The following is a 21,986-nucleotide window of genomic DNA, read 5'->3' as shown; positions in this document are numbered from 1 at the left end:
TGTCAGGCGACCAGGAACCTCCAAAGTTATGGAGCCGCGCTCTACTAAGATAGGAGGCTGGCCAGCCAATAATGTTGCTATCCCGCTGACGGCGAGGCTTTCCTTAACTCTCCGGTGATTCTAGTTTGGAGGGCTTCCGGCCGGAGACCATTAGAACAGACACCCGGAAGGCGGAAGTTTTAAGGCGGAAGTGGCCGAGAGAACAAGGAGAATGGCGGCCGAGGCCTGGCTTTGGCGCTGGGGCTGGGGTCAGCGGTGCCCAGGGAGGCCTGGGCTTCCTGGCCCCGGCCCGGGCCCCACGACATTTCTACATTTGCTTCTGTTGCTGGGGCCGGTGGCTGCGGATATAACCGACGGCAACAGCGAACACCTCAAGCGGGAGCACTCGCTCATCAAGCCCTACCAAGGTGAGGGAGGCCAGCAGCGGAGGCTGAGGCCGCGGGCCGGAGTGGGACGGAGGAGGGCATGGCCCCTTTCTGTCGAGCAGAGCAGCGCAGGGCTGTAGATTTCTGGCGCGGCCCTCTGATCGCCTGTCCACGTCCGTCTCTGCCCACAGGGGTCGGTTCCAGTTCCATGCCGCTCTGGGACTTCCAGGGCAGCACGATGCTTACGAGCCAGTACGTGCGCCTGACTCCGGACGAGCGCAGCAAAGAGGGCTCGATCTGGAACCACCAGGTGAGGCTCTCCCAAGAGGTTGAACGTAACCGATCACGGACACGATAGTCCCTGCCTCGTCAGCAGTAGTAGATACACGTGCTCCTTTTTTTTTTTTTTTTTTTTTGTCCTGTGCACGACTTTTCTGTCCTGGTCGCACAGATCGTTCAGAGCGACTTGTGTAGTTACTGTGTGTCAGAAACTGTGCGTGACTCTTTAACACTCTGACCTGTTTCTTCAGGAACCACACGGAAGTAAGTAATGATGTCTGTCTTTTTGATGGCTTACGAAGCAAGAAGCCAAGGTGCAGAGTTGAACATCCCTAAAGTCACATAACAAGAAATGAGTGGCGTTGTCAGACTAAATCGAACCCACATAATCGTGGGAAGGGTGAAACTTATCCTTATAGAGTATTTTACTGTGTGTAGGGTACGGACCTTGCCACACCTTCTCAGATTTTATTCTCAAACAAGGTGTTTGGAATGGATGGATTTCGAGACTTTGTGCTGAGGTAGTATATAGCCACCGAATAGAAGAAACAGTATTTCAACTGATCTTTCTGATCTCCACCCTTATCAGTTCCCTTGATGCACCAGATGCCTCCTGGCTAGCAATGGGAGAAACCCCTTCAAGATACTTAAGCCTAATTACCTTTCCCTGTGCTAGGTTCAGAGTATTGTTAGCTGTATCTATGGGCTGTGGCCTTTGCCTTTAGAGAGCAGGGGAGCCGGAGATGCCATTGCCTTGGTGTGGTAGCAATGTTGTGCAATGTCTACACCAAGGAGTGTAGGCTGGCCAAGGGGAGAAAAGAAGTGATTTGGGGATAGGCCATGGCTTGAAAAGAAACCTGCTTCTCACTAGCTTGTTTGGTCTAAGCCTCCCTTCTGCCTCTGCTGTCAACAGTGGCCTAGTTTTCTCCACCGCTGTACTCTCTTGGCCCTTCTGGCTGATTTTGTCACTCGTTCTGCCCTTGTGTCGCCTCGCTGGTTCATCCCCTCAGCACCCCCTCTCTCCCTGCCTCCTGCCTCCACCCTGCTGCTAGGGGCGTCTGTGGTTACCCTCTTCGTTCAGCTTTGGCTCTGTGCCTTAGAGCCTGAGTTCTCTCATGGATGGAAAACTACATTCTCTAGGCACAGCGTGTCCCTTGGTGACTGGCATCTCCAGTCATTCTGTCAGTTTGTTCCAGCCTGTCTGTCTGGTTGCCTTCTTCCCTCAGGGGCTTTGGTCTTGCTCACTCTGTCTGGGACAGTGCCTCCTGGTTCTTCGTGACTGCTCCTTGGTTACTTCTCATCTGTTAAGTCTGCATTCAAATGCCAAGTGCTGGATTAAACCTCATGTCCCCAAGTCGCAGTCTGTCACATCATTCTGCCTAGGCTTTTCAGAACCCAGGACCTCTGCCTGCCGGGCGAGGCACGAATTTCACTCCTGAGCTGCACGGACAACTGGGGCCCTACTTTCTCAGGTGGTGATGTAGCCTTGTGTTTTTCACATAAATGAGTTAAATATAGCATTACATTTTGTTTTGTAAAAAGCAAGATAAAAATATTGGTAGAACTTGTAGGAATTGGGTTTATATCCACAAGTAAGAGACACATCCAAGGTAGGGATCTAACTTAGGTACATAAGCACGGTGGCTTGAGATGTCACGGACCAAGGGCGTTCTGGGCTTGCTTTGGCTGCGTTACACCCTTCCTTTCTTCAGCTCCTGGACTTTTACTGCTGGACCCTAATGGTTTGTAAATAATGGATGTAAATGTTTGGATGGAGAACATTTATAGTTCTCGAGAGAAATTGCTTGGAACTCTTAGAAGTTTCTATTTAATGTTTTCAAAGACATACATCCTCCTGACAGAACAGCAAAGGTGATTTCTCCTGTTTTGTTTTGTCTGTCTGAGTCTCCTTCATTGTATGCCACCTGGGAGAGACACTGGCTGAGCAAACATTTCACGAGTACCCCCTGCCTTCCGAGTTTCCAAGTTCCTAAAGGCTGGAACACAGGGCACGGAAGGCTGAAGAGGCCACTCTGCTTGGGTCAGAGTGTGTTTTGTGTGAAAGGCAGCAGCGAGGGTCTTAGGCTTCCGAATTGTTGTTACTGTGCCGATTCAAAATTGTGTATCCCCTTCCTCTTTTTAAAAGTTGATGCAGAGGCTGGGGAGGCAGCTGAGTGGATATATACTGTTGGCAGCACAAGTGTGGGGACCTGAGCTCAGGTCCCTCGAACTTAGGTGAAGGGCCTGGTGCCTGGCTGGCTGTAATCCCAGCCCTGAAGAGACAGAGACAGGAGGCTCCTGGAGCTTGTTGGCCAGCCTGTTAAGGAGCTCCAGGTTTAGAGAGAGACAGAGGAGAGAGAGAGAGAGAGAGAGAGAGAGAGAGAGAGAGAGAGAGAGAGAGAGAGAGACAGAGACAGAGACTTTAAAATAAGGTGGGGTGCTGGAGAGATGACTTAGCAGTGTAAGATCATTTGTTGCTCTTGCACAAGATAGTTTTTCTGTGTGCCTGAGTGTGTTCCTAGCACCCACATTGAGAGTCTCATAATTGCCTAAATCACTAACTCTAGGGTATTCAACATCCTCTGACATTTTCTGGCATCTGCACATACATATAAATAAAAATTTTTTTAAAAATGCACTCCTTCCCCTGAAGAAACTGTCTTGGGCTTAAATATCCACAGAGGGCTGAGAGGAACAGTTGGGTGCTTGTCTCGGCCCTGGGTTCAGCTCCCAGCATTGAAGAAGGGCTTAAAGGATGTTGTTTCCTGCACGCCAGGTAGTGATGTTTTATAACAAGCTGGCTTAGATGGCACTTGTCTATACTGTCAGCACTCAGGAGGCTGAGAAAAGATGACTGCCGAGGGTCTGGTAAGGACAACCAGGGCTACACAGAGCTGTCTTTGACAGGGGGTGGAGGGGTGGGGGAGGGGAAGAAAAGAAGAAGAGGGGGAGGGAAGGAGGAAAAAAATGTACCAAGCAAATAAAAACTATGAATAAACTCAAACTGAGCGTCAGGCTCTGTTTTGTTTTGAGACGGTCTCATCGCTCTGGTTGGCCTCACATTTTCTACAGAGCCCGGGATGATCTGGAATTCCTGATCTTCCTGCTCAGTTTCTCACTTGCTGACAGTACAGGCTGTACCACCGTGTGTCAGAGCACATTAGGGCTGTGTGTTGCTGCGGCCATGTTTATATACTCGGAGGCCAGAGGTCAGCCTCAGATGGTGGTGTTCAGGGGCTGGCGACCTTGGTTCTTGAGTTTCACTGTCCTGGAACTTGCTCTCTGGCTATGAGTGCCGGCATCCCCTTGTCTCCTTCCCAGCACTGGGAGCACACCTGCATGGCGCTGGGGCAGGCTCTCTTTACTGTGGGGTCTGCAGCCAAGCAGGTCCTGTGTTTGCAGGGCAGGCCTTGTTCTCAGCTGCTATCTCCCTAGCTGTATTTTAGAAATATAGCTCTGGCTGGCCTGGAACAATAGCAAGGTAGACCAGGCTAGCCTGGAACTCAAATCTGCCTTCCCCTGACTCTGGAGAGCTGGAATTAAAGGTATGTGCTGCCGTGCCCTACCTACCACCTGATTTTTTGAGACAGAGTCTCTAATTGATCCTGGAACTTACCATTTCAGCTACACTGTCTAGCCAGCAAGACCTCAGGATCTGCCAGCTCCGTGCCTGTGCCTGTGTCTGCTTGTACGTGGGTGCTGGGATCCAAGTGTGGGAGCTTGTGTCTGCAGCAGGCACTGTATGCCCGGATGGAGCCACATCTCACCTCAGCACCACACACTGAGCAGCTGCTGTGAGATACACATCCCTGTGTGTAGCCTCTGAGAAAGTGTTAACACACAGAAGGACTTGTAGTAGAGCAGGGTAGCCTGCCACACCTGGCTTTTGTCTGTTATTTTGTGAGGTCAAGTCTTGCTGTGTTTCCTGATTGGCCTTGAACTGTGGTCCCAAGTGATCCTCCTGTCTCAGCCTTCCGAGCGGCTGAGACTACAGATGATCTCCCTGTGGTGACCTCTGCTGGTTGCTGTCTCTGCCTTTTGCTTTGTTCAAGCAGAGATGTAGAAGCTATCTGACTTTAGATGACTTGTGTCTGCAAGGTGATTCTGTTTGCGTTGTTGTGTTGTGGTAACACGACATTAGGGCTTTTGTGGGGTAAGAACTCTGGCCCCACAAAGCAGTTTAGAAGTAATTCACACTGCACTGCCCCTGCTCTAAGTCCCCGGAGGCCCCTGCTGTGCTGGCCTTCAGTCTTCAGTCTGGGGTGGGTGCCTAAAGGTGTTGGGGGGGCTGGGGTCCCATGGGACTTCCTGGGTCCTCCTGACACTGACCTTGCAAGCCTACTTTCCCCTTCCCTTCTCCCTTGTCCTGTTCCAAGACTGGCTATTTCCTTATGCGTCATCTTCAGGGACTGTCTTACTCAGGGTTCTGTTGCTGTAGAGGGACACCATGACCATGACAACTCTTTTAAATAGCATTTCATGGTGGCCTGTGCACACAGGCAGATGTGCTGCTAGAGAGGAGCCGAGCTCTGCATGCAGATGCGAGAGAGACACTGAACCTGGGAGGCCTTCAGAACCCCAAAGCCCACCCCATGGACACACTTCCCCTAGCAAGGCCATGCCTCCTAATACCTCAAGTAGAGCCACTCTCTCATGACCTTGTATTAAAGGTATGAGCCTGTGGAGCCATTGAGAGAAATATGGGCTTTCTGGGTAGTTTGGTACATTAGCTTATTGATACCTAGTTTTACTTGTGCTGTGGTCGAGGATCTATTCCTGCACCTTTTTTTTTTCTTCCATCGAAAGCAAATTTGAGGTCAGTATGCTAAGTCTAACTTTGCCTTCTGAGTATTAGGATAACACCATTCCCAGCCTGAATTTTTATTTTGAAATATTGTAGAGTCACATGCAATTGAAAAAAAGTAATAATAAAAAGCTGGGCCTGGGGCTGGAGAGATGGCTCAGTGGTTAAGAGCACCAACTGCTCTTCCAAAGGTCCTGAGTTAAAATCTCAGCAAGCACATGGTGGCTCACAACCATCTGTAATGAGATCTGACGCCCTCTTCTGGTGCATCTGAAGACAGCTACAGTGTACTTAGATACACTAATAAATAAATTAAAAAAAAAAAAAAAAAAAAAAACTGGGCCTGTTGGCATGTCCCTGTCATCCCAGCTACTTAGGCTGTGGCAGGGGATAGTAAGTTCAAGGCCAGTCAGAGCAACTTAGCAAACCCTTTTTTTGTTTTGTTTTGTTTTGTTTTGTTTTTTTCGAGACAGGGTTTCTCTATGTAGCCCTGGCTGCCCTGGAACTCACTCTGTAGACCAGGCTGGCCTTGAACTTGGAAATCCGCCTGCCTCTACCTCCAGAGTGCTGGGATTAAAGGCGTGCGCCACCATTCCCGGCTGCAAACCCTTATTTCTAAGATTAAAAAATAAGGACTGTCAGCCAGGCAGTGACACATGCAGGAAATACTGTTGGGTCCCTTGGGATTGGATCAGAGGTGGTTGTGAGTTGCCATGTGGGCGCTGGGAATTGAACCAGGGTCCTCCGGAAGCGCAGCAGGTGCCCTTAAGCTCAGAGCCATCCCTCCCTCCAGCGCTCATTTTGCCTCTTATTAGTCTGGAAGTTGTTTGCTTGTTTCTCAGGGTTTTTATTATTGTTGTTATTTATTTTTGTGCTTCTCTGTATGTGCAAACGTGTACAGGTGCCTACGAAGGCCAGAAGGTCCCATCAGATCCCCTGGAACTAGAGTTAGGGGCAGTTAAGGGTGCTGGGTGCTGGGAACTGTACTCAGGTCCTTTGGAAGAGCCATTGCTCTACCTGCTCAGCTGTCCCTCAGCCTCTTGTTTTTCAGTTTGTTATGTTATCCTGAGCAGTAGGTGCCAGATGGCAGGTGTCAAGTGCTTAGGAGGCAGAAGCAGAAAGTTTGCTCGCCCAAGCCTGTCCTGAGCCACATGCCAAGACCCTGTTTTAAATGACAAGGCTGGGGGTGCTTAAAACATGACTTGGACCTACGTATGGCACTGCAAAAATAAACCTCCCCAAACACACCACACACACACACACACACACACACACACACACACACACACACACACACGGCGCACGCGCACACACACACACTCTACCCGAGTCTAAGGATAATGTGTGCCTTTGCTTTCTTCCAGGCGTGGTGGTGCACGCCTTTAATCCCAGCACTCAGGTGGCAGAGGCAGGCGGATTTCTGAGTTCAAGGCCAGCCTGGTCTACGGAGTGAGTTCCAGGACAGCCAGGGCTACACAGAGAAACCCTGTCTCAAAAAACAAACAAACAAACAAACAAACAAAAAAACCAAAACAAAAAAAAAACCCACAAGTAGCATCACATTGGAAATACGTGAAAAGGAGAAATCACAGAGAGACAGGAGTGGCCAGTACCCACCCCCGGGTGTCCTCAGAGAGGTCACCTTTTTGAGCAGGTTTATAGTGTCCGGATGGAACCTAGGCAAGTTCTCCAACCACAGCTCTCAGTACGCCACTCTTAGGATGGGGTGTATGCTCGGTTCACATCAGTTCCCATCCAGAACATAGCGTGTCGTCACTCCTTTGGCTTAGAACTGTTGGGTTTGACAGAACGTAGCATGTCGTCACTCCGTTGGCTGTAGAACTGTTGGGTTAACAGATCTCTGCTGCTTTGGTCCCGCCTCCTGTGTCTCCATTTGGAATCGAATTATTCGTGCCTTTACTCTGGGATCTTACTGTCAATTCTGAATCTTTTCTCCAACCCCAGAACCATTCTTTTGGTATTTGTCTGAGTAACCTTGGATATATTATCTCTTCATCTGTTGCTAAGTTCCCCCTTATGTTATCATATATTGTTCTGAATGCTGTTTCTTAGTGAGTTTACGAATACCACTAACCTGCTGAATACTCATGATTGTCCTTGGACTCCTTGGCTGTGGTTACTGGGAGCTCAGTCTGTGCAGCTCCCATGCTTTCTTGGGTTTAGTCCCACAGTCCCACCCTGTCTCTTTGGTGTCTGGTTACTTGTCATCCCTGCTGAGATTGGCAGAGTCACTTAACCCTAACTCCTGGAAGTGGACCCAGCATGGAGCCGAGTCTCTCCCTGGGTGGACCCCTCTAGTATCCTTTCTTTTAGATTTTAGACCCAACTCAGACAAGGCCTCCGTCTCCCTCAGCAGATCTTGGGTCAGACTCCTTGTCCTGTCTTTGTGGCTACCTGTCACCATCGCTTAGCTGCCTCTTCCCAGTCCATGGCTGTGCCCAGACTAGTGAAATTCCAGAACTGGGGAAATTGTCACACAGGTACGCTAGTTCCTGTTCTGTGGCCAGGTTGGGTCCCCAGTGCCTGCCAGTTCATGAAGCTGATGAATCAGTGCACCAGCCATACTGCCTGTGGTGGGACAGAGTATATTTTAATTTTTGAATTGAAATGATCTTGGCTACAAGAGTTAAATATGTTTCATTGTGCTGTCAAGTTCCTGTTTGTCTTCTGTTCCCAAGCCAGGTCCTGTTTCCCTTTGGGAATTGTACAGACAGTGACAGGACCACCTCTAATTGAACACCTGGGGAAAGTGTTGTTCATGACTAAGCACAAGAGTGAGAGACACTGGAAAATCAGCATCTCAGCCTTGAGCATCAGGAGTTGGAGGGTGGGCTTGAAAGTGCAGAAATGCTTTGTGGGGAGTGAATATTTTCATGGGCATTGGGCACACAGCCTCTTTCACTCCTGTGGTGCTTCGGGTGTTGCCATGGCTGCTGCCAGCCATGTAGGCCCCCAGGTGCCCTCTGTGAGGGTGGGCTTCTGATGAAGTGAGGTTGCTTGTGCTGGCTGCTGTGGGCTAGCTCCTTCCAGCCACCCCGTCTACAGTGGCCTTACAGCATCCTCGCAGATAGGCAGGCTCGGGGAGAGGGAGAGCTAGGTCTCTGTCTTAGTCAGGGTTACTATTGCAGTGATAAACACCATGACCAAAAGCTGCCTGGGGAGGAAAGGGTGTGCTTTTCCTTACAGCTTATAAGTCCACGGTACCACGGGTCATTCTGAAGGGGTCACCTTAAGCCCCTCGGCCCCTCAGCCTACACTGCCTCCTCCTCTGCCCCACCTGCTTGTCTTTCTCCCAGCACCCTGGGTTTTGCACAGCTACCATTTCATCCTTTATTCTTCTCCCAGGGTCTGTGGGTCCAAGTCCAGGTGCTCTTGAGGTTGGCATTGTTAAATCACTGCATCAGACCGAGTGGGGTGCGGCAGCACAGGCCTGTAATCCCAGCCCTCAGGAGGCTGAGGCTAGCCATGAGTACAGAACAAGGCCCTGTCTTCATCACTCACACACACTTACAGAGGAAGGAAGGAGGAAATGTGGAAGGGAGACATGGGCTAGGCAGAGTGGTGCACGCCTTGAATCCCAGCATTTGGGAGGCAGAGACGGGTGATTATGAGTTGGGAGGCAGCCTGGTCTACAACATGAATTCCAGTTAGAGAGAGAAAAACCCTGTCTAAAAAACAAAAGAAAAGAAAGTGGTGGGCTGGTGAGATGGCTCAGCGGGTAAGAGCACCCGACTGCTCTTCCAAAGGTGCAGAGTTCAAATCCCAGCAACCGCATGGTGGCTCACAACCATCCGTAACAAGATCTGACTCCCTCTTCTGGAGTGTCTGAAGACAGCTACAGTGTACTTACATGTAATAAATAAATCTTAAAAAAAAAAGAAAAAAAGAAATTGGTGGTGGGGGCTGGAGAGATCGCTCAGTGGTTAAGAGCACTGACTGCTCTTCCAGAGGTTCTGAGTTCAAATCTCAGCAACCACATGGTGGCTCACAACCATCTGTAATGAGATCTGATGCCCTCTTCCAGTGTGTCTGAAGACAGCTATAGTGTACTCACATACATTATTTTAAAAGGTCTGGTGATCCTAAGGTTCTAGGCCAGGCACTCAGCTGAGGTTGATGAAGTAGGGTTGAGGTTATGTGCTGAGGAAAAAGGCCTAGGTTGGCAGAGGCTGAGCCTCAGCCTAGAGACAGCATTTGGGGCCAGTATTACTTAAGGTCCCGCTGCCTGACCCCGAACCTTGACGTGATTGCCTGGTTTAGGTGGGGTGGGGAGAAAGGTGTGGAACTGAACTGCCAGGCCCTGCTCCAGCTTGCTTGAAAGCCTTGGTATTCTGAGGGCCTCTCTGCTCCCTCTCAGCCATGCTTCCTTAAGGACTGGGAAATGCACGTCCACTTCAAAGTCCATGGCACAGGGAAGAAGAACCTCCACGGAGATGGCATCGCCTTGTGGTACACCCGAGACCGCCTCGTACCAGGTGAGGAGGGCTCAGGCCCGAACAGTGGGGTAGGCATGGGTGTAGCTGCTGGCCCACCACAGCGGTGGGTGGCCCTGGCAAGTGCTTGCCATGGTTACTGGGTGCCTCTGCTGGGAGACTGCTGCCGACTTTGCTCTGGAGGGGGTGGGAGAGCCATTGGTGCCGTCTATGTCCACCCCCCTCACCCCCACACAGACACGGCCTGTTTACTATTTTTAGGTTTCTAGATACTTGGACTATATATCCCAGTCTGGTTTTAAATTCATTAGCCCGGGCTACCTAAAACATGAAAATATTCCCTCTGCTTCAGTCTTACACCACCACACCTGGCCATCTTCCTATAGATTTTTAGAAATATTTGTGTGTAGGGGCTGGAGAGATGGCTCAGTGGTTAAGAGCACTGACTGCTCTTCCAGAGTTCAATTCCTAGCAACCACATGGTGGCTCACAACCATCTGTAATGGGATCTGACGTCCTCTTCTGGAGTGTCTGCTACAGTGTACTTACATACGTAATAAATAAATCTTTAAAAAAAAAAAAAAAAAAAGAGCCAGGTGTGGTGGCGCATGCCTTTAATCCTAGCACTTGGGAAGCAGAGGCAGGTGGATTTCTGAGTTCGAGGACAGCCTGGTTTACAAAGTGAGTTCCAGGACAGCCAAGGCTACACAGAAAAACCCTGTCTCGAAAAAAAAGAAAAGAAAAAAGAAAAGAAAAGAAAAGGAAAGAAAAAAGATTTGTGTGTGTGCACATGTGCCCATGCATATCACAGCACCTGTGGAGAGCAAAGGGAGCTTGGGAATCACGAGTGCCAGATAGTTCTACGTAGTGCTCTGAACAACATTGTAGTCGGTTCTGTCCTTCCAGCTTTGTGTGTTTTCTGGGGATGGAACTCGGTCATCAGGCCTGGTGGCAGGGCCTTTACCTGCTGGTTGTTCATGGGTCCATTCTGCCATTTTTTTTCTTAAAGATTTATTATTATAGATAAGTACATTGTAGCTGACTTCAGACACACCGGAAGAGGGTGTCAGATCTCATTACGGGTAGTTGTGACCCACCACGTGGTTGCTGGCAATTGAACTCAGGACCTTTGGAAGAGCAGTCAGTGTTCCTAACTGTTGAGCCATCTCACCAGCCCCCATTCTGCCATTTTTAAAGCCCAAACACAAAGACTGTGCAACCAGCAAAGTACAAGGTGCCACCTCTGGGGCCCTCGCAGAACATTTGCTGCTCGTAGCTTCAGGTTCTGAGGATCCATACACATGTCCCAGAGTGGGCACTGCCAGTACCTAACATTTGCCTTGGTGGCTACCCTCATAGTTAAGGCCTCAGTCTTCATTGCTGTTCAATGGGACTTTGCTATGGCCCTGGCTGACCTGGTACCATGAAGCTGAAGCTGTCCTTGAACTCACGGCATTCATACTGAGCCTCAGTCTTGAGTTCTCTGTCCTGAGAGGCCTGGGCCCCTCCCCACCTGCTTTGTCCTTCAAGGTTTCTTCCTTACGGGGTGATGTAGCAATGGTTGGACTTTCTTCTGCCTAGGCTGAGCTATCCATGGGTCATCTCTGTTGATCCCATTCTGAACTATCTCCTAATTTCAGGGCCTGTGTTTGGAAGCAAAGACAACTTCCATGGTTTGGCCATCTTCCTGGACACATATCCCAATGATGAAACCACTGAGGTAGGACCCCGCTCTCCTCTGCGGGCAGGCAGGCAGGCGAGCAAGGGCTGGGCAGCTGGCTTGAGGCTGGGGACTAGAACTTGGTTGTGGTTAGCCTAAAGCGTCCTCCAGGGGCAGGGTGGTGGTGCCCACAGGCTGGCGAGGCATGGAGTAACCAGCATGTCGGTTCCAGCGTGTGTTCCCGTACATCTCGGTGATGGTGAACAACGGCTCTCTGTCGTACGATCATAGCAAAGATGGTCGGTGGAGTGAGTTGGCAGGCTGCACAGCCGACTTCCGCAACCGGGACCATGACACCTTCCTAGCTGTACGCTATTCCCGGGGCCGCCTCACGGTGAGTAGGCATGAAGGGGAGGCACTGGGCCTGTGCTGGCTCCAGGAGGTGGTTTGCTGGGGCCTGGGCGTGAACTTGACCTGCCCACTGACTGCAGGTGATGACTGACCTGGAAGACAAGAACGAGTGGAAGAACTGCATCGATATCACCGGGGTGCGCCTGCCCACCGGCTACTACTTTGGAGCCTCTGCTGGCACCGGCGACCTGTCTGGTGAGTGTGTGAAAGGATACTCTCGGCAGTTAATGGCCTCCCTTCTCTGCAGGCCTTCTTCATCTTCCATCGGCTGTAACTGTTGGTTGCCCGAGGGCAGGCCCAAGCAGTCAGCTGGTCTCTTCACCCTGTATCTTTAGGTGAGAGGAGACTTTGGGTCTCGGTATTGTAGCTTGATGGATTCCTAGTGCCAGGTCTATAGGAACACGGGTGTTTAGTCCCCTTGGCCGCCACCTTTGAACATCGCCCTTGCCCATCAAGGTGAAGGGGCATCCCTACCTTCCTATTGCCTGGGATAACATGCCTTGGTGTCACCCTGCACCTCGTCTCATGCCACTGCTTATTCCTTGAAAAATCCCACTGTCTGTCTCTCTCCCTACTGCATTCATGCTGCCATCTCTTGTTGGTGCCCACATGGTGCCCCCTCCTTCCATCCAAAGCACCTGACATTCCGTCCCTGGTGCCTGGAAAGTCATCTCTGTGCTCAGAACCATAATGGCTGCCACCCCAGTTGAGGTGCCAGGCCCCTCCCTGTGTTGAAAGTGACTCAGCTGCCCTGTCCTTTCTGTGTGGGACCTGGTCATGTCTTTAGTGTCTTCCTTAAGTGTGAACTTGCCTGCTTCCCTCCTTTAAAACCGTTCCCTTCTGCAGTCCATGATGTCTCCCCCATCCCTTCCCCAGCTTTGGTTTCTATGTAGCTTGTCTTAGCTTTGTCGTTTCCTATGCTTCCTGGTTGTGGTCTTGTCCCTCCACTCCCCACATTATAAGTGGTTATGACCCAGTCTACTAGTGACCTTTAGAAAGGTCGCAGCCCTGGACCCAGCTCCAGCATGAGCTCGCAGAGCTTATTTATCCCCAGGATAAACTTTTTTTTTTTTTTTTAATATATATAAGTACACTGTAGCTGTCTTCAGACACTCCAGAAGAGGGAGTCAGATCTCGTTACAGATGGTCATGAGCCACCATGTGGTTGCTGGGATTTGAAATCAGGACCTTCGGAAGAGCAGTCGGGTGCTCTTACCCGCTGAGCCATCTCACCAGCCCCAGGATAAACTCTTAGGGACTGTACTGTCCCCTCTATCAGAGGCCTCCCTCCTCTCCAGGAAGAGCACAAGGCCATGAAGTCCCAGAATGTCTGTTGTGGTGGTGTCTCTTTAAAGTTCCTATACCCTACTTCACGAGTCAGCAGGCTCGTGTCAGTAATGGACCCAGCATGCCCTTGCTCTTTCCTGTCCCCTGGCTTACCTGGGATTTCATCCGACAGTGCTCCCATATGTCTGCAGAGGTTCTTGATAGAACAGATAGCCATCTGTGGCAGGTAGTTATTCCATAGTGCTGATAGGAGTGGGCACTTGAAGAGACAGGTGGGCACCCGGGTTTTTATTGGGGGAAGGGAGGGCAGGGTTTCTATGTAACTTCAGCTGACATTCTCTGTGTAGACCAGGCTAGCCTCAGTCTTAGAGATCCACTTGCCTCCTAAGTCCTGGGGTCACAGGTGTGTGCCACCACACCAGCCGCCATTTTCTTAGGTGTTGATTTCTTTCCATTTTCACATAACTGAAATCAAGGGAAATTTCTCCAAGATAAGCAGAAAATGGCAGAGCCCGGGTGACACTTAAGGCTTGGCCCTCTTCCTCACGGCTCTGTGTGCTCAGTGTCAGACGCCAGGGTCCTGTCCGCCAGCTGCTTGTCTGTGGCTCCTCCCTCCTCACTGCAGCGAGCCTTGCTTCACACACACATTAATCAGTGTGCGAGTCTATGCTGGCCGGGAGCCACATCCTGGACTCAGCGCCTCACCTCTGAGATAGTTGGAACATCTTGCATGCCTGTGGTGGTGGTGCACACGCCCTTTCCAGGTCTCAGGCGTAGTTGCTGACAGCTCCTTTGTCATCTGCAGCCTGTATGTGGGTCTGCTCCTTCTCTTGGACATATTGGGATTGTGAGGCAGCCCTAGAATGGTCACAGTGGCCCTCGCCTGCTTTCTGGCTTTAGTTCACATCCTCTGCTCAGCAGTGTGTCCCGCACTGCATGACCTTCGTGTGCCTTGGCCATCGTGGTGGCTCAGTGTGGACACTGCTTCAATTTTACAAAGAAACTAAGCCTTGAAGTTTAGATCTAGCTCATTTCCAACATCATAGTTAATGCTTTCCTCTCTGTACTGTCTTCTCTCTCTCGGGCACTGCCAGCTTCTCCACACCTAGGCTGGAGCCCCGGCTTTTACACATACTAACTTAGCATTGAGCTGCACTCAGCCCGGGATGCTGCCTGACCAGGAGAGGAGACTGCTGGGCAGAAACCTGCTCTCCCTGGGGCCGGCCCTGTGAGGCTGAGGAAGCAGCTTTCTCTGGGGAGGGCAGTGACCATGTCGTGAGGTGGGACCCTCTCTGCCCCTAGACAACCATGACATCATCTCCATCAAGCTGTTCCAGCTCACGGTGGAGCGGACGCCTGAGGAGGAAAGCATCGACTGGACCAAGATCGAGCCTGGCGTCAATTTTCTCAAGTCCCCAAAAGGTGGGTGTATGTGAGTGTGAGAGTGTGTGTTGGGGGGGGTGAGTGTGTGGGTATGTGTGTGTGAGTGGGGGGGTGAGGGTGTGCAGTCCCGCCCTCCTGTCCTGCTGCTCCTGCCTTAGCTGGGCTCTGGCCTCTGAGCTCTGTGGCTGGAGGCCAGGAGCTCAGGCCAGGTTGGCTTTGGTGAGTGAGTAAAGAATGAGTCTTGCAGTGTGGCTCCTGCTGAGGCTCTGACACCTCGTCGTTTCATGTGTGAGCGCCTCATGTCCACTTCTTCCTGTGCTAAAGTGTTGTCAGTGGGGTCCGAGTAGCTTCTGTGAACGCTTAGGAGCTGACTCGGTTTGCTTGGCCAGAAAGAAGGGTGGCAATTGGCCTATAGCCCCAGCCTGAGTTCCCTCCACTAGCACAGTTCTGACTCACATCTACCCAGTGTTCTTGGTAGAAGAAAGGCACCTGGATTTCCTTCCATCCCTCAGAGCCACAGCCTGCCAACCATGGATCCTCGGAAAGTATAGGCCCCTAAGCTGTCTTTCCAGCTCTCTAGGAAAAACCAGAACATACTGTTCTTTGTAATATGACTTCTCACTTTAAAAATTCTGTGTAGCCTGGGCTGGCTTTGAACTCACTGTGTAACTGACAGTGATGTTAACCTTTTGAGTCTCCTGCCTTTACCCTGGGTGTAAGAATTACAGGTGTAGCCATTAGGCCTGGTGTTTGATATCACACGTTTTTTAAACTTTACTGTCATTCCGTTTAATTCTGTGCATTAAGGTTTGTGTGTGTTCCTGTGGTGGCTAGAGGCCTCGGGTCCCCTGGAGCCGGAATTACAGGCAGTTGTAAGCCTCCTAACGTGTGTGTTGGGAAACGAACTTAAATCAGTGTGGACTCTCAACTCCTGAGCCATCCTCCAGCTGCAGATTTTAGAGCTAAGTTAATCCTGCCACATAGCACCGTTTGGTCAGTGCTGGTTGCTGCTCCCAGAAATGCTGATGGCTTCACCCCACCTGTATCCCCAGGGGCCAATCTCATTTGTTCACTCACTGGGTGGCTGCTGTCTCCAAAGGGACTGAGCAATGACTGGCCATAGGGACTTGTGGAAGCTACAAGGCTACGCTGCTTGTGGGGGAATTGTGTGGCCTCTGAAGTACTAGCTCAGAGCCAAGTAGATTTCGTCTGACCCCTGCCGTCTGCCAGTGCTGTGCTGGGTGTAAGCTGGAGTGCTGTCTGCCCAGATCTACAGAGCCACTGTGAGGCCGTCCCTTCAAGCTTTACCTGGTAATCTCTGTCTTTTTCCATAGACAATGTGGACGACCCCACTGGAAACTTCCGCAATGGACCCCTGACAGGATGGAGGGTGTTCCTGCTGCTGCTGTGTGCGCTCCTGGGCGTCGTCGTCTGTGCTGTGGTGGGCGCTGTGGTGTTTCAGAAGCGCCAGGAACGGAACAAGCGTTTCTACTGAGGCCGGTCTGGCTGGAAAGGGCCTGACCGTGGGCCAGGGCTCTTCTGTGAACTTTTTTCTACTGGGATTGTAAAAACCAACGAACCTTATTTCTTAACTGTTTCAAAGAAATAATTAAAGTATTTTCATACATTTTGCTTCTTGCCCAGCTGAGACAGCGGGCAGGGCTGGGGTCAGGGTTTAGCATCCCCACAGCTGGAGGGTTCTGCTCCATCCCAAGGCTTGCTCTCGGGAGCAAGGGTGTCTGTGTTTGGGGCCTGGGTGAGGCCCTGTGTATGGGATGGCTCCTTAGGGTTCCAGGCAGTGGTTTTGTTCTGAGGCCTGTGGCAGCAAACAGGGTTTGGGATTCCGGGTCTCCCTGTAGCTTTTTACAAAGGCAGACCTCAGCCAAGGCTGGAGGACCATTCAGTAAGGCCAAGGTGTGACAGTTTACTGAAAGTAGACAGTCTCGGCCTCATGCCTGTCCTAAGGGCTTTTTTCACATCTGGTGATTCCCAGTCCCTTCTCTCTGGCCTGCAACAGACCCAGAGGAGAGAGATGGTGGCTGTCCCACTGCCAGATGGGACAGCATGACTCTCAGGTCAAGCAGGAGTCACGCAGTTTTGCCTAGTATGCAATGTTTTGGGAATAGGGTACTGTACACAGGATGTGACAGGCACTGGGGACGGAGGGGGCAATGATAGAAATCTTGAGACTGAGGTGATCTGGAAGGAGCAGCTGAGCCAGGAATAGAAGACAGCTGGATGGGCAGTGCTGTTCCCTTTGGGTGGCTTGAGGGGACAAAGCCGAGAGCCAAGCGGAAAGCAGGCCCCACAGCCAGCTTCCGGTCTCTCACCCTCTGCTGTCCAACTCTGGGGACTCAGCAAGTCTGCTTCCTTCCTCGCCATCCCCTCCCCACACAATCGATGCTTGGTCTCTTACCTCACAAGCAAAGGCTGCCACCCATGCAGTGCAGCGTCCTCAGTTCACTTTGTTGCTGCAGGAAGTGAGTGGTGGAAGCCCATGGAGTAACGTGGCTGTTTTTTAGTACCACCATCTTCACCTTCTCTTAGCAGAGCTGTTCACTGTGCTGCTATAGGAGCCATCTGTCCTTGTTGGAAACTGTTCATGGTCGTGTGTCCAGCTGCAGCTTCCTCCAGGCTTATGAGCCTGTCACGGAGCCTCAGGAACCCCATCTTTCCTTTTGACACACTACTCTCTAAGCATACATTGCCTATTTGCCATGACACTTAACTATGTGGGGCGTGTCCAAGCAGTTATGTGCCATGTGACACCAGGCCTGGGACCTGGAGCATCGGGCTGCTGCCGTCAGGAAGCACCACAGACTTTGGGTTGACCTTAGCTCTTGTTCTAACCTGGACTTCCTGATGTCCCGAGTTATTTAGGCATTGTAATCAAGATTTACCTTTGTGTATTAGAGCCACCTTAGCAGCTGCTGTAGCATTGGGAGATAATAAAACACTTGTATGACAGTACTAGCAGCTGAGGAGTCTGGGGCTCACTAGTCTAGCTGGGGACTTCCATGCCAAAGGAGTCCCAAAGATGGCATTCCCAAAGATCATACCCAAAGCTGTCCTCTGGTCTCCACACACATGGCATATCTGGCCTAGTAAATCTTGTGGGGTAGGGCCAGGGCAGGGTCTGTAATGAATCTCAGACGCTGGCACTTAGTGGGTCTGTTTAACCTTCCAGGTGGGCTCCCCATCCGCCATCACAGCCTCGCTGAACTTGTGAAGAACTAAGTTCATCCCCAAAGTTGTCTGTCTTCACACAGCAATGATTCCACAATTAGTTTTTTTGTCATATACTCGTAAAAATGGCCTTCCTTCATCAACACTGAAGCACAAGTGTGTACCCTTCCTTGTATCTTTGCAGGGCTGGAAATGCAAACCTGCCGACTCACATGGCCTCCTTTGTCCCCTCCCCACAGAGATGATGGTTGTTAAAGTGTTCTTTAAATTGTGTATTTTAAAACTTTGTTTTGCTTGTAAAAGCTTTTAAATGGTGTTTGGATGTATTCCTGGACATGTAGCCTAAGATGTCGCCCAAGATGCCTTCTGCTGTGCACACTGGTGACTGCTCTTGTCACCTTACCAGACTGTCAGATGGTCTCTGGCTCGCTTACACATGGTGCAGCCTCAAAGCGTTCTTGACTTGTGTTCTCACACATCATGAGAAGTTTGGGTCTGCAGCTTGTATCCAGTTCCAGTTTCGCTAGCCAGAGCTACATTGCATTCTGAAGAGAATCGGCCTCCGCTCCCCTCCCCCACCCCCCAGCCGCTCTGCTGTGCGCTTTTCTGCGCCAGGCTGACGGTCTCTGCTCACTGGTCACGTGCATCCTCTGACGTTTACTTCCAACCCCTGTTACTGATGTTGTGGAATTGTTATTTTCAGCCTCCTGGTTATAAGCTTCGCAGAGGTTCCTTCCCACACGCTTGACTTCCTGATTTGCTAATGACGTCATTTGATGTGCCATCTGCATTTAAATGGCACTTATTAATCTTTTCCAAAGATGATTTTCCTGAAGGTTTCTAACTTTGGCCTTTAAAAATTTGCACTTTGTTGAGGTGGGTCTTATACAGTGCTGATGTCATTGTCCCTGCTGTCTCCACCCAGTTGTGGCCAAGCCTTTCTGACTCTGTCATCCTCCAGCACCCAGTCCTGACCCTGTCTCTTTCTCTTCCCATCAACTGGGATGCTTCTCCTCCCAGCTGCTTCCAGCAAGGGAGGTCGTGTGGACCTGTGGCTCAGGAGAACCGGAGGACATCAGGTGCGGAAGTTCCTCTCCTCTTCCTGCCTGGAATGTGGTAGGACCCTGGGGGTACAGAAGCACCGGTGACAAGGCGCAGAACAGTTAGCTAGGAGGTGTCCAGGTCAGCGCTGAAGCCCTGCCTCAAGCCTTAGATTGTCAACTGCTGGGGTTTTATTTTTGTGTGTGTGTGTGTGTGAAAGAAATAAATCCCTATTTGTTCAGACTAGTGTGAGTTGTGTGTTGTTACTTAATCGGAAAACAGCCTATCCTCTCCCCCGTCCACCCTGGCCTCTAGCTGATATGTGCACACAAGCAGCTCAGTTAAAGTCACCTCCTAAGCAAGCCTCATGACCCAAGTTGTGTCCATATGTAATGAGTGTCATCTAGCCCGGGACACACAAACCCGAATGGTCAAGGGATCAGGCTGCGGATGGGTGGTTCTGGCTTTGGTATTTCATAGGGCCACTGGGTCCTCCCCTTCCTCCTGTGGTCCAGTTTAGATAACCTATCCCAGTGTCTCCCTGGCCATTTCTTCTCACAGGCTTGCAGTGAACTCTTTCTGGGTGGCTTCTAGAGAAGGAGAAAAAGAAATTTAACCATAAAATTATAGCGGGCCTGTCTCTGGGCAATGGCCACTCCAGCTAATTCCTGCTGAGAAGGCGGGGAGTCTGGGGATGGTGACTTGGGGTCCTGAGGTTGGTACACGCTACCGTGGTAAAGTTGTGACAGGCATGAGGTGTCTACACAGCAGATATGTGTTCCTCTGCAGAGCTGGTCCTGGTGGTTTACACTAGGCAGGAGACTGACTAGTGGCTGGACTAAAGCTCCCTGTAATCAGGACAGGTCTGTCCCGGTGAGTGTCACCGTGCAGCGGGAACAGGGAAGGCTCTCTGAATCTTTAAGCTTCACTTCAGGAGTGACAGGCAGTGAGCACCTTGGTCAGGGAGGACCGTGCTGACAAAAGTGTCTGCCTTTGCTTGTCCATCACTAGAGACCCTCCCTGCCTAGACTTGGGGTGAATGACTACTCGGAACATCCTACCCCCAAATCAAGTTCTGTCTGTAAACAGAAGCAGACAATTTAAAAAGCCTGATGGCCCCGTTTTCTTTGGACCCCTCTAATGAGAAAGCTGTGAATTCCCCCATCTCCTCCTGCAAGGGTGACATCCCAGGGATGCTAGGTCCCTGCCTCCCTAGAAAAAATCAGTGCTTTTGTTTGTTTAAGAGTCTAGGGGGCTGGCGAGATGGCTTAGTGGTTAAGAGCGCCGACTCTGCTCTTCCAAAGGTCCTGAGTTCAAATCCCAGCAACCACATGGTGGCTCACAACCATCCGTAATGAAATCTGGTGCCCTCTTCTGGAGTGTCTGAAGACAGCTACAGTGTATATAATAAATAAATAAATCTAAAAAAAAAAAAAAAAAGTCTAGAGCCAGCTGGGCGTGGTGGCGCATGCCTTTAATCCCAGCACTCGGGAGGCAGAGGCAGGCAGATTTCTGAGTTTGAGGCCAGCCTGGTCTACAAAGTGAGTTCCAGGACAGCCAGGGCTACACAGAGAAACCCTGTCTCGAAAAAAAAAACAACAAAACAAAACAAACAAAAAAAAGTCTAGAGCCGGGGGAGGGGTGGGGGCTGGAGAGGTGGCTCAGTGGTTAAGAATACCAAATGCTCTTCCAACGGTCCTGAGTTCAAATCCCAGCAACCACATGGTGGCTCACAACTATCCCTAACACCCTCATCTGGAGAGTCTGAAGACAGCTACAGTGTACTTACATATAATAAATAAATAAATAAATAAATAAATAAATCTTAAAAAAAAAAAAGAGTCTCTAGAGCTGGGCAGTGGTGACGCACGCCTCGCTAAATTATTTTTAAGGCTTTCTTAAACAATATACCAAAGCCTACTTCTGATGACACACGTGTAGCCATATAAAATATTATTGCTGCGAAAGTTTATATCTATCAATATTATCATATACATGATTTATAAGTGAAGTGCTGGTTTTCCTGGAGATGAGGTCATGGTTAGTGTCTCCATCTAGAGGGATGGTTTTGTAGCCATAATACTCGTTTAAGATCATAGCCTAGAGGGGCTGGCAAGATGGCTCAACAAGTAAGAGCAGTGACTGTTGAAGGTCCTGAGTTCAAATCCCAGCAACCACTTGGTGGCTCACAACTACCCATAATGAGATCTGACACTCTCCTGGCACGTTGAAGGCAGCTACAGTGTACTTATGTATAATAATAAATCTTTGGGCCTGAGTGAGCAGAGTTGGATTGAGCAGGGCAGACTAGAGTGAGCAGAGGTCCTAAAAATTCAAGTTCCAACAACCACATGAAGGCTCACAACCATCTTTACAGCTACAGTGTACTCACATACATACAATAATAAATCTTTTTTTAAAAAAAAGATCTTAGGCTAGGCTAGGCTATCAGGAACATCTTGTAGATAGGAAAAGGGACAGAAAACATAAAACAGATAAGTTACCAAGAGAACTACAGCTTAATCATTTTCTCCTGCCAAGAGTTCCACACTGGCTGCAGGAGGTCTCCCCCTGTTGAGGTCTATGGCCTCAGTCTGTGGAACTTGCCACACAGATCCTACTGGAGCTGGTATGGCACTGGCCCTTAACCCTTTGTCCTCCTGCCCTTACAGTAGTGTGGTTGTTTCAATGTGTTTGGCCCAGGGAGTGACAGTTAGGAGGCATGGCCTTGTTGGAAGAAGTGTGTCACTGTGGGCGTGGGCTTCGAAACCCTCCTCCTAGCTGCCTAAAGCCAGTCTTCTCCTATCTGCTTTTGGAACAAGTAGAACTCTCAGCTCCTCTAGTGCTGTGTCTGCCTGGATGCTGCCATGCTTCTCACCATGATGATAATCAACTGAATCCCAGAAGCTGTAAACCAGCCCCAATAAATGTCTTTTAGAGTTACCACGGTTGCGGCTGAACAGTTAAGAACACTCACTGACTTCTCTTCCAAAGGGTCTGAGTTCAATTCCCAGAACCACATGGTGGCACACAACCATCTGTTGCCCTCTTCTGGTGTGTTGGAAGACAGTGTACTCATACACATAAAATAATTCCTTTTTTTTTTTTTTTTGCTT

At 50.3% G+C, this 21,986-nt stretch overlaps 1 protein-coding gene across 1 annotated transcript; it reads left to right on the top strand.

Moving 5' to 3' along the window:
- On the top strand, window positions 1-19,111 carry Lman2 (lectin, mannose binding 2). The gene is made up of 8 exons (XM_021215342.2): window positions 1-407; window positions 557-675; window positions 9,827-9,944; window positions 11,543-11,622; window positions 11,795-11,956; window positions 12,054-12,168; window positions 14,563-14,682; window positions 15,978-19,111. Exons 1-8 carry the CDS (start codon window positions 212-214, stop codon window positions 16,136-16,138), a joined length of 1,071 nt encoding a protein of 356 aa, XP_021071001.1. The 5' UTR covers window positions 1-211; the 3' UTR covers window positions 16,139-19,111.
- The last annotated feature ends 2,875 nt before the right edge of the window (window positions 19,112-21,986 follow it).

Source organism: Mus pahari, chromosome 16 (genome assembly GCF_900095145.1).
Source record: "Mus pahari chromosome 16, PAHARI_EIJ_v1.1, whole genome shotgun sequence".
NCBI classification, from domain to species: domain Eukaryota; kingdom Metazoa; phylum Chordata; class Mammalia; order Rodentia; family Muridae; genus Mus; species Mus pahari.
Note: the sequence above shows the minus strand (reverse complement) of the source record. Positions and strands in the feature narration are given on the sequence as shown.